At 44.7% G+C, this 12,990-nt stretch overlaps 1 protein-coding gene across 1 annotated transcript; it reads left to right on the top strand.

Annotated features, from left to right (window-relative positions):
- Window positions 1–232: 232 nt before the first annotated feature.
- Window positions 233–7,314, top strand: LOC116969485 (E3 ubiquitin-protein ligase TRIM39-like). The gene is made up of 2 exons (XM_033016369.1): window positions 233–280; window positions 6,737–7,314. Exon 2 carries the CDS (start codon window positions 6,796–6,798, stop codon window positions 7,267–7,269), a length of 474 nt encoding a protein of 157 aa, XP_032872260.1. The 5' UTR covers window positions 233–280; window positions 6,737–6,795; the 3' UTR covers window positions 7,270–7,314.
- The last annotated feature ends 5,676 nt before the right edge of the window (window positions 7,315–12,990 follow it).

Raw genomic sequence — 12,990 nt, 5'->3', positions numbered from 1 at the left:
CCATCTCAGTCAATTGAGATTTGTGTTTTATTTCTTTCAGGAGGAAGCTGGTCGCAAGCGAAGGTAGGACATTGTCTTGACGGAAACAGTGTAAGTGTTTTGTGGAACACCTTAACACAATTCTAATGCTCAGTTTATAAACAGCTGTTCATTATTTGCAGGGTTCGTGATGAAGCCAACCCACTGTCGGTGGTAGATGAAGCCTTGCCGATTGAAAAGTTTCATTGCCCTGTTTCGTTCAACACGGTATTCAAAGAAACATCTGATGACTTCAAACGAGGTAAAGCTTGTACCTTTTCCATTATTCTTGTTTCTGATATCTTTAAGCAATACCTAGATGCAAACATTAATGGTCTTTTGGACTGAAGGGAAATTGGATCTACCACTAAACCCATCAGCTGGGAAGCATCACAGAGTTAGAGGTTCATACTCTCCTGCTTTGGGTGAAATACTGTGGCTATTCACCCTATCTGTGCACCTTATATAGATCTTATACATAGCTATTAAAACACCCGGACGGGCTCCAAAGACAAATGTTCCTGCCTGTACAACGTCTCCTTATAACCCAGCCCTTCAGACCTGATGAAATTATCGTAAATACTTTTGCACCCTCTCTAATTTACTAACAACCATATTGTGTCAAATTTAATATCCTGACCAATGAAAGCATGAGTGACAAACACAATCTTCACCACACTGCCTGTCACTGTTTCATCGTCCATGGCACTGTGTACCTGCAGCCCGAGATCTCTCAGTTCTATAAAGTTCCCCGTTTACTGTGTATGTCCTACCCTGGTTTGTCTCAGCAAAGTGCATCACCTCACCTTCACATGAATAAATACCACCTGCCGTTCCTGACCCCATTGGCCCAGTTCACCGGGATCACATTTACTCTCAGATCACCTTCTTCACTCTCCACAATGTTACCAATTTTAGTTCCATCTGCAAACTGACTAACCGTGCAACCTACATACACATCCAATTGTGTATATAAATAAGGAACAACAGTGGACTCTGTGAAAAACAACCCTCTACCAACATCCTCTGTCTGCGACCTTCAGGTATATGTTAACCATATAATAACCATATAACAATTACAGCACGGAAACAGGCCATCTCGACCCTTCTAGTCCGTGCCGAACACATAATCTCCCCTAGTCCCATATATAACTGCGCTCAGACCATAACCCTCCATTCCTTTCCCATCCATATAACTATCCAATTTATTTTTAAATTATAAAACGAACCTGCCTCCACCACCTTCCCTGGAAGCTCATTCCACACAGCTACCACTCTCTGAGTAAAGAACTTCACCCTCGTGTTACCCCTAAACTTCAGTCCCTTAATTCTCAAGTCATGTCCCCTTGTTTGAATCTTCCCTACTCTCAGTGGGAAAAGCTTTTCCACGTCAACTCTGTCTATCCCTCTCATCATTTAAAAAACCTCTATCAAGTCCCCCCTTAACCTTCTGCGCTCCAAAGAATAAAGCCCTAACTTGTTCAACCTTTCTCTGTAACTTAGTTGCTGAAACCCAGGCAACATTCTAGAAAATCTCCTCTGTACTCTCTCTATTTTGTTGACATTCTTCCTATAATTAGGCGACCAAAATTGTACACCATACTCCAGAATTGGCCTCACCAATGCCTTGTACAATTTTAACATTACATCCCAACTTCTATACTCAATGCTCTGATTTATAAAGGCCAGCACACCAAAAGCTTTCTTTACCACCCTATCTACATGAGATTCCACTTTCAGGGAACTGTGCACAGTTATTCCCAGATCCCTCTGTTCACCTACATTCTTCAATTCCCTACCATTTACCATGTACGTCCTATTTTGATTTGTCCCGCCAAGATGTAGCACCTCACACTTATCAGCATTAAACTCCATCTGCCATCTTTCAGCCCACTCTTCCAACTGGCATAAATCTCTCTCTAGACTTTGAAACTCTTCTTCATTACCCGCAACCCCACCTATCTTAGTATCATCTGCATGCTTACTAATCCAATTTACCACACCATCGTCCAGATCATTGATGTACATGACAAACAACAGTGGACCCAACACAGATCCCTGTGGCACCCCACTCGTCACTGGCCTCCAACCTGACAAACAACCATCCACCATTACTCTCTGGCATCTCCCATTCAGCCACTGTTGAATCCATCGTGCTACTCCACCATTAATACCCAACCATTGAACCTTCTTAACCAACCTTCCATGAGGAACCTTGTCAAAGGCCTTACTGAAGTCCATATACACAACATCCACTGCTTTACCCTCATCAATTTCCCGAGTAACATCTTCAAAAAATTCAAGAAGATTAGTTAAACATGACCTTCCAGGCACAAATCCATGTTGACTGTTCCTAATCAGACCCTGTTTATCCAGATGCTTATATATATTATCTCTAAGTATTCTTTCCATTAATTTGCCCACCACTGACGTCAAACTAACAGGTCTATAATTGCTAGGTTTACTCTTAGACCCCTTTTTAAACAATGGAACAACATGCGCAGTACGCCAATCCTCCGGTACTATTCCCGTTTCTAATGACATTTGAAATATTTCTGCCATAGCCCCTGCTATTTCTACACTAACTTCCCTCAATGTCCTAGGGAATATCCTGTCCGGACCTGGAGACTTATCCACTTTTATATTTCTCAAAAGTGTCAGTACTTCCTCTTCTTTGATCCTCATAGTTTCCATAGCTACTCTATTTGTTTCCCTTACCTCACATAATTCAATATCCTTCTCCCTGCTGAATACCGAAGAAAAGAAACTGTTCAATATCTCCCCCATCTCTTTTGGCTCTGCAGATAGATGGCCACTCTGACTCTCTAATGGACCAATTTTATCCCTCGCTATCCTTTTGCTATTAATATAGCGGTAGAAACCCTTCGGATTTACTTTTACCTTACTTGCCAAAGCAACCTCATATTTTCTTTTAGCTTTTCTAATTTCTTTCTTAAGATTCTTTTTACATTCTTTATACTCCTCAAACACCTCATTTACTCCATGCTGCCTATAACTATTGTAGATCTCCCTCTTTTTCCGAACCAAGTGTCCAATTTCCCTTGAAAACCATGGCTCTTTACAATTTTTACGATTTCCTTTCAACCGAACAGGGACATAAAGATTCTGTACTCTTAAAATTTCACCTTTAATGTACTCCATTTCTCTTCCACATCTTTCCCATAAAACAAATTTATGTTGTAAAAGGAGTCCCAATTTACTCCTTTTAAATCCTTTCGCATCTCCTCAAAGTTAGCCTTTCTCCAATCAAAAATCTCAACCCTAGGTCCAGTTTTGTCCCTCTCCATAATTATATTGAAACTAATGGTATTGTGATCACTGGACCCGAACTGTTCCCCAACGCATACCTCTGCCACCTGACCCATCTCATTTCCTAACAGGAGTTCCAGTACCGCCCCTTCTCTAGTACTTCTATGTATTGTTGCAAAAAACTATCCTGCACACATTTTACAAACTCCAACCCATCCAGCCCATTTACAGAATGTGTTCCCCAGTCTATGTGTGGAAAATTGAAATTCCCACAATCACTACCTTGTGCTTACTACTAATATCTGCAATCTCCTTACATATTTGATCTTCCAATTCTCGCTCCCCATTTGGCGGTCTATAATACACCCCTATAAGTGTTGCTACCCCTTTCCCATTTCTCAGTTCCACCCAAATAGCCTCCCTAGACGAGCCCTCTAATCTATCCTGCCAAAGCACTGCTGTAATATCTTCCCTGATAAGCAATGCAACACCTCCACCTCTTGCCCCTCCAATTCTATCACACCTGAAGCAACGAAATCCTGGAATATTTAGTTTCCAATCACAGCCCTCCTGCAACCATGTTTCACTGATCGCCACAACATCATACTTCCAGGTGTCAATCCAGGCTCTAAGTTCATCCACTTTTCTTACAATGCTCCTAGCATTATAATATACACATTTAAGAAACCCACCCTCTCTTATTCTCTGATTATTTTCTTTTTCTTCTCTCTCCCCTACATTTTGGGTCAGAGTGCTACCATTCTCTGCCCCCTGCTTCACACACTGACTGCTAGCTTTCCCAATTTGAGTCCCTCCCCCCAACCATACTAGTTTAAAGTCTCCCCAGTAGCCTTTGCAAATCTCCCCGCCAGGATATTGGTCCCCCTTGAGTTCAAGTGCAACCCGTCCTTTCTGTACAGGTCGCACCTTCCCCAAAAGAGGTCCCAATGATCCAGAAACTTGAATCCATACCCACTGCACCAGTCCCTCATCCACGCATTTATCCTCCACCTCGCTCCATTCCTACTCTCACTGTCGCGTGGCACAGGCAGTAATCCTGAGATTGTTACCTTTCCAGTCCTTCTCCTTAACTCTCTACCTAACTCCCTAAATTCTTCTTTCAGGACCTCTTCTCTTTTTTTACCTATGTCGTTGGTACCTATATGCACCACAACCTCAGGCTCCTCTCCCTCCCATTTCTGGATTTCTTGGACACGTTCAGACACATCCCTGACCCTGGCACCAGGGAGGCAAACTACCATCCGGGACTCCTGTCTGCGTCCACAGAATCGCCTATCCGACCCCCTGACTATAGAGTCCCCTATTACAATTGCCCTCCCCTTCTTTTCCTTACCCTTCTGAGCAACCGGACCGGTCTTTGTGCCAGAGGCCCGGCCGCTGTCGCTGCCCCCAGGTAGGCTGTCTCCCCCAACCTTACTCAAGCATGAGTACTTATTTTCAAGGTGTACAGCCACCGGGGTACTCACCAGTCCCTGCCTCTGCCCGTTGACCTTCCTAACTGTGACCCAATTTTCTGTCTCCCGTGGTCTTGGAGTGACCACCTCCCTGTAACTCCTTTCTATGACCTCCTCGCTCTCCCTGAGCAGACATAGGTCATCGAGTTGCTCGAGTTTCTTGTGTTCCTATGTTGTATTCCATCGGCTAGTTCACCCCGGATTCCATGAGATCCAACCTTCCAGAGCGGCCTCTCATGCGGTGTGTAGAAGTTGCATCTCTCAGAGGGCAGTGAATATCTGGAATGATGTGCCCAAGATGGTGGTAAAAAGCTGAGTTATTGGATATCTGCAACTTGGCTACAAATAAATATTTGATAGATCCAATATTTAAGATTATGGGGAACTCACACAGAAGAGGAATTGGTGCCAGCTTAGATCAGCCATGATCACATTGAATGAAGGGGCAAGCCTGAGGAGCGGATTCTAATCCTGCTCCTGTTTTCTTGTGTTCCTATGCTCCTGTGTATCGAAAAATTGACAGACTTGACAGAGGAATTTAAACAAAGATTAACAATACTTGTTCCTGGGACAATGAGTTTGCTGTGCGGGGTGAGATTGAGTAGACTAGGCCTGTGTACTCCAGAGTTTGGGTGTATAGGAGGAGATCTCAGTGAAACATAAAGTTCTTACAGGACTCAGTGGGTTGGATGCAGGGAGGATGTTTCCCCTGTCTGTGGGGTCTGGAGAACGGGCACCCTCTCAGAATGTGGGCTGCAACATGTAGGACAGAGATAAGGAGACATTACTGCACGAATTCCCTGCACAGGTGGCTGTGGAGACTCAGTCATTCAGTGCTCTTGGAGCTGAGAGAAATGGTTGTACATTACAGCATCAGGCCGTTTGGCCCATCATGTCCATGTCCACCTATTTCCCATCTTTACTAATCGATTTGCCCAGATTACATTGGTATTCTTCTGCACCTCACCTAGATAAGTGCCTCAAATATAATGATTAGATCTCACCACTGCCTCCTCTGTAGCATGTTGCAGATATCACCCACTCTCAGTGTAAAGAAAACTTCCTACTCAGATCCACTTTAAAATTCCTTGCTCTCAAGATAAACATGCACTCTTGATTTGATATCCCTGCTGCAGCACCGATCTCTGCTGCACTCCACCAGTCACAGACCTCCAAGCAGAAAAATCATCCTTCTACCGCTACCTTCTACCTCCAACCACCAAGCCAATTGTGGATCCATTTCACCAGCTCGCCTTGGATCCCACCTGCCTTCACTTTCTGGAGCAGCCTTACATGCGCAACATTGTCAAGTCCCTCAGTGAAGTTCATGTATTGGTTCACAATGAGATCAGTGTGTTCTTGGTTGTACACACCCATCAAATCCACCCATGAATCCCCTCTCTGTCAGCGACCCTACAACTACAAGTCTCCATCAATTCTGTCCAACACCCGATCATTCAACCTCTGCTTCCTCCCATGGTCCAAACCACCCCTCCCTCTCTCTCACCCTCCACTCAAAGAAACAGGGGCAGGTCCTCTGGCCCCTCATGTCTCCCCCTCCCATTCACTATGATCATGGCAACTCCACCCCACACCTCTACCTCCTCTTTAACAACCTCAAACTACCACTCACCTCAATATCCTCTTGCTCCGATCTGCCTCCATTTCTGAATAGCCCGCTTCATTTCTCCATCCCCACCGCAATCTCGCAATCCTCCTCACTCTCCGCACTCGTCCTCCCCGTCCACCCTCCCCCACCTCACGAAATTCCCCTCTCCTTACCTGGATAAAATCTCTGGGAAAGATGTCTGTTGTCCACCCGATGTGGTTGTGGGTGAAACCCCGGGCAAGGTTCCAGTTGTCCGCCCGCCTGTGCCTGAGGCCGAGCGGCTTCTCCCCCGGTCCCGGGGCCGCGCTGCCCGAGTCTCCCCCCGACCCCCGGGGACTCTCTGATTCTCTGCTTCTCCCCCCAGTCTCCGTCACCCTGGATGTGGAAACAGCGCATCCGCTGCTCGAGGTGTCTGAGGATCGGATGAGGGTGAGACTGACCGGGACCCGGAGGAGTCTCCCTGACACCGGGAAGAGGTTTACAGGCTGGCCGTGTGTGCTGGGATCGGAGGGATTCACATCGGGGAGACATTACTGGGAGGTGGAGGTGGCGGGGAGTCAGTGCTGGAGGCTGGGAGTCGCCGCAGAGTCTGTGGAGAGGAAGGGAGGGGTCGACCTGACCCCGGAGACTGGGTTCTGGAGCATCGGGCGGGGTTGGGTTGGCGAGTTTGTTGCATTCACCTCCCCTCTATCCCCTCTCCCCGCCCGTCCCATCCCCGGGAGGGTGGGAGTTTATCTCAGTTACGAGTCCGGGACAGTTTCATTTCACGACGCGGACACCAAGTCCCATCTCCACACCTTCACTGGGAATAAATTCACGGAGAAACTTTATCCTTTCTTCTGGACTTGGGATGGAAACTGGCTGAGAATCTGCTCCGGTTCCGCTCCGGGTGTGTAAAAAAAATGTAAATGTGGGAAGAGTGAAATAAACAGCAACTGAAATCAGAGCTGTCTGTCTGTCTGTCGATCCGTTCATTTTAACGCGTTAACCGCGTCCGGCAACGGAACAGAAATTACTTTATTGAAAATATAAAGATTGAAACAATCTCCCTTCCCGCGGGTTCAGCAGCAGCCGCGGGCGGCGGGTCCTGAGCTCCGGGCTCCCCCGGGTCCTAAACTCCCCCCGAGTAACAACGCGACACAAGCGGTGTTGGTGCGGAATTCAACAGCTGCGTAAACGCGAGTTTGGGAGTAGGTGGAGATAGAAGGGCGGAACAACATCGGAAGTGGTCAAGATCTTACTTTTGATATAGATTTAAACTAAAATGTATTTACAAATAAGATCCGACATAATATTTATAGCGGATAGATGGATAGAGGTGTTTTAGAAATTGGTATATATGAGGGAGATTGAATTAAGTTACGCGAAGTGCGTGTAGGATGGTGTTAGTGTACGGATATTGTTGGTCGGCGTAGACTTGGTGGACCGAGGGGCTCGTTTCCACTCTGTGTCGTCAAATTAAACAAATTGCGAGCAATTTCGCAAAGTGCAAAGTGAGTAACTCAGCTGGTTTCCCCCAAGAATGACACCCAAAGCGTTGAGTTACTCCAGCACTTTGTATCCACAAGTACATCCACTTCCTCCCGAATGAGGAAGTTCAAACAGGCTGCCACCTGGCGTCACCTCGTCAGTTATTCAATTCTCCAACACATTGCACAACACCGGATCATGCAAACTATTCCGAGAATCATTTCACCCCATAATTTTGCTGGAGCTACTATAGAAAACATAGAAAAACATAGAAAAATAGGTGCAGGAGTAGGCCATTCGGCCCTTCGAGCCTGCACCGCCATTCAATATGATCATGGCTGATCATCCAACTCAGTATCCCATTCCTGCCTTTTCTCCATACCCCCTGATCCCTTTAGGATATAAAAGTCCTGCCATCCCAGGAATCAGTCTGATGAACCTTCTCTGTACTCCCTCTATGGCAAGAATGTCTTTCCTCAGATTAGGAGACCAAAACTGTACGCACTCATTTGTTTTTTTGTATAAAAATTCAAAAATGTTGGACTGAAATTTTTGAAATCTTCACAAAATTAGTTAAAATAAAATTGATACCAAAAGCAGAATTGATTATTTTTGGAACAATGGAGGGCAGCCCTGAACTAACTGTGTTTCAAAAGAATCTATTTAGTTACGGGTTAATAACGGGGAAAAAACATATTTAAATTCTGGAAAAACGTCCCTGAAAAGAAATGATTTCAGGATCTGGTAAGGGGGGATGAAAAATACGAAGTTAGTATATCCCTTTCTGCTCTGTCTTCTTAATAGAGCTTTTGATTCATTTTCTCTTTTGTCTTTTCTACGGCCTATTTCTTAACTTTTTTCTCTAACTCTTCGCGTAATGGGTCTTTTTTCTTGATCACTTTTTCACACAATCACGACTCTTTCTCACTTTCTTTACTTTTTTCTCTTTTGAAAGCTTAAAAAATGAAGTGGTACAAGAAATGTAATAAGTTATATTTGGCTTGAATTAATGTAATGTACTTTACTTCTAAAAAATAAAAAAATAAATAAAATAAAATAAAAATAATAATAATAATTTAGCTGGAGCAAAAATAAAATATCTATTAAAGCATCTTTAGGGTGGCATTGTGGCATAGTGCGAAAAGAGTGAAGACACACCACCAGATTCAGGGACAGTTTCTTCCCAGCTGTTATCAGGCAACTAAATCATCCTACCACAACCAGAGAGCAGTCCTGAACTACTATCTACCTCTTTGATGACCCTTGATCGAACTTTGCTGGCTATACCTTGCACTAAACGTTATTCCCTTATCATGTATCTGTACACTGTAAATGGATCAATTGTAATCATGTGTTGTCTTTCTGCTGACTGGTTAGCAAGCAACAAAGGATGTTCACTGTACCTCGGTACACGTGACAGTAAATTAAACTAACTAAACTGGCGTTAGATCACCTGCCTTACGGCGCCAGAGACCCGGGTTCAATCCTGACTACGGGTGCTTGTCTGTGCGAGGTTTGTACATTCCTACATGGGTTTTCTCCGACATCTTCGGTTTCCTCCAACACTCCAGAGACGTACAGGTCTGTAGGTTAATTGGCTTGGTATAAATGTAAATTGTCCATAGTGTGTGTAGGATAATGTTGTTGTGCGGGGAAACGCTGGTCGGTACGGGCTCAGAGGGCCGAATGGCCTGTTATCCGCGCTGTATCTCTAAACCAAATTACAAAACCAGGGCTAGACATGGCACAACAAACGTGAATAAAAGCATTACACCAAAATTAATTAAATATGCTACACATTTTTTACACAATTATGAAATTTCAAATATAGTACCAGGAATTTTCATTATCAATCCCTTACAACAATGGCGAATGAATACACTAGATGGCAGTAAGATGCAATCCATTTTTTAAATTACAGTAAAAAAATCCAGTTTACAACCCAGCGGTATGAATATTGATTCCCCTAGCACCGTAACCCCTGTATTTCCTCTCTCTCTGTCCCTTCCCCACACAAGTACTTTTACCAGTTTCAAAGCCGTCTTGTTGAGTCTCATTGTCTGTAACTCATTCGCATCCAGCCCGCAGCTAACATGGACATTTCTTCTCAATAACCCATTCTGGCTTAAGCCCTCCCTTCACCACCACCAGTTTAAATTCCATTTGGAATATTTTGGAGGACCAAGAAACCAAGAACCAAGAACATAGAACATAGAAAATAGGTGCATGAGTAGGCGATTCGGCCCTTCGAGCCAGCACCGCCATTCAATATGATCATGGCTGATCATCTAAAATCAGTAACCCGTTCCTGCTTTCTTCCCATATCCCTTGATTCCATTAGCCCGAAGAGCTAGGTAGACACAACATGCTGGAGAAACTCAGCGGGACAGGCAGCACCTTTGGAAAAAAGGAAATCCTTCTCTCCAGAGATGCTGCCAGTGCCACTGAGTTACTCCAGCATGTTGTGTCTCCCTTCAATTTAAACCAGCATCTGCAGTTCTTTCCTAGCCGTAAGAGCTATATTTAACTCCCTCTTGAATACATCCAGTGAATTGGCCTCCACTGCCTTCTGTGGCAGAGAATTCCACAGATTCACAACTCTCTGGGTGAAAAAGTTTTCCCTCATCTCAGTTCTAAATGGACTACCACTTAGTCTCACACTGTGACACCTGTCACTAGACTCCCCCAACATCGGGAACATTTTTCCAGCATCTAGCCTTTTTCTAACCACGGCCTGTTCCCTTTATCATTGTTATTTTTTTGCATATCTTTCATTCATTTGTTCTATATCTTCCTCTATCACCATCTATATCTCTTGTTTCCCTTTCCCCTGAATCTCAGTGTGAAGAAAGGCCTCGACCCGAAACGTCACCTATTCCTTTTCTCCAGAGAAGCTGTCTGACCCGCGGAGTTTCTCCAGCTTTATGTTCTCAAATATCTTCATTGTGTGAAGTTTTTTTTAAATAACATCGAACATTGTTCTTAAGTCCATCTGAATGCTTTTATTTTAAAGCCGTTTGGATAACAGTGAGACCCTTGGGTGTAACAAACCCACTCCCCCTATGATGTGACACAAACCTCAGGAAAATCCAAGTGCAATAAATCCAAAGTAACAGGCAGTTATTTGGGATATGAAGCTCGATCCAATCCCTTAACGGCCTGTCCCACCTGGGCATCATTTGCGCGTCACGCAGGTGAAAGCAACAGGTGTCCTAAACTTTCTGAGGCACAACTTTCATCATTGTTCAACTTCTGTCAAGGAGAAGCTATACTTCACCCTCGTTAGACCTCATTTGGACTATGCAGTTGCAGCATGGGACCCATAAACAAATACAAACATTTCTTCCATCGAACGTGTCCAAAGACAGGCAGCTGGATTTGTTACTAACACCGATGAGAGAGACGCGAGTGTCACCAAACATCTGAGTTCTCTGGGGTGGAACCCTCTCCAAGACAGACGTGAAGCTCACCGTTTGACCTGTTTTTACAAAATGTTAAATGGTCAGCTCGACAGAGACTACAAGACCTACACCAAACCCAAACCAATTAGGAGCAGACGAGGGCATTCGATTCAATTTGTGATCCCAGCTACAAAGACAGATGTGTACAGCAATTCGTTCTTCCCCCGCACAATTAAAGCATGGAATAATCTCCACCCAACTATAGTTACCCAAACAGATGCAACTACATTTAAAGTAGCTCTTTCTTCCCAATAACCCTTTCTGGCTTAATCCCTCCCTTCACCACCTCCAGTTTAAATTCCAGTTGGAATATTTTGGAGGACCAAGAACCAAGGATTTTTTTTTTTTGTTTTGTATTTTTATTAGAAGCAATCTACAGTAGTATAAACCGCGGCGTACGACAAAATACATTTCGTGTACAACTTCTATTTTAAATTTAACAAGAAAGAAATAGAACGAGAAAGAAAGAACGAGAAAGAGAAAGAGTGAAGGAAGTAGTGATGTCAGATTCAGATTCAGATTCAAACTTTATTGTCATTGTGCAGTGTACAGTACAGAGACATGGAAATGCAGTTAGCATCTCACCCAGAAGAGCGAACATAGAATAATGAGCAATAAATATATATACGTACATACAGTCGTAGTAGTGCAATTTTTCTGGGGGGCGGAGTGCCCGGGGGTGGGGTGCGGTGGGGGGGTGACTGGCAATCACCGAGGTACAGAGTTAAGTAATGTAACAGCCACAGGGAAGAAGCTGTTCCTGGACCTGCTGGTCCGGCAACGGAGAGACCTGTAGCGCCTCCCGGATGGGAGGAGGGTAAACAGACTGTGGCTGGGGTGAGAGCAGTCCTTGACGATGCTGAGCGCCCTTCACAGACATCGCTTACTCTGGACAGACTCAATGGAGGGGAGTGAGGAACCGGTGATGCGTTGGGCAAGTTTCACCACCCTCTGCAGTACTTTCCGGATGTGTAAACCTCTGGACTGCCACATGTGCAGACCAGGGGAGAGCAAGTGATAGTCTATAGGAAAAATAAAGAAGGAAACCCATAAAATAATTTTTAAAACGCGAAAAAACAGAAAGGAGAAAAGAAGAAAAAATGGACCTTATGTGTGGATATACCTGCTTCATATCTCACCACACCCATCACCCAGTTCGTGAATCGGTTTATTTCCAGAGTTGTGTTGCACCATACTATACTTGTAATGAATCAATTAAAGGAGACCATGTCTTTAAAAATTGCTCTGATTTTCCTGCTGAGACGAGTCTCATATCTTCAAGATGTAGTGTCTCAGACATGCCGTGCGAGGATTTTGAGAATCCCAAAGTCCTGGTGCGCCGCGCTACCACACGTCACTGCCTACGCCACCACGTCTCACCATGCGCCTTGCGCACGTCGTGCCTTGTGACGCATAAATGATTTTGCGTAAATGACGCGCAAATGACGCCCAAGTGGGACTGGCCCTTTAATCAACAAAAGCCGCCCGCTGCCTCAGCAAGGCCAGCAGCATAATCAAGGGCGAGTCGCACCCTGGCCACTCCCTCTTCTCCCCTCTCCCACCACGCAAAAGTATACATGTGAAAACGCACACCTCCAGATTCAGGGACAGTTTCTTCCCAGCTGTTATCAAGCAACTGAATCATCCTACCACAACCAGGATGTGGTGCCATCCTCAACTATTGTCT

The sequence above is a fragment of the Amblyraja radiata genome, unplaced genomic scaffold (genome assembly GCF_010909765.2).
Source record: "Amblyraja radiata isolate CabotCenter1 unplaced genomic scaffold, sAmbRad1.1.pri S62, whole genome shotgun sequence".
Lineage (NCBI taxonomy): Eukaryota > Metazoa > Chordata > Chondrichthyes > Rajiformes > Rajidae > Amblyraja > Amblyraja radiata.
The sequence above is the reverse complement of the archived record's forward strand: the minus strand, read 5'-3'. Positions and strand labels throughout refer to the sequence as shown.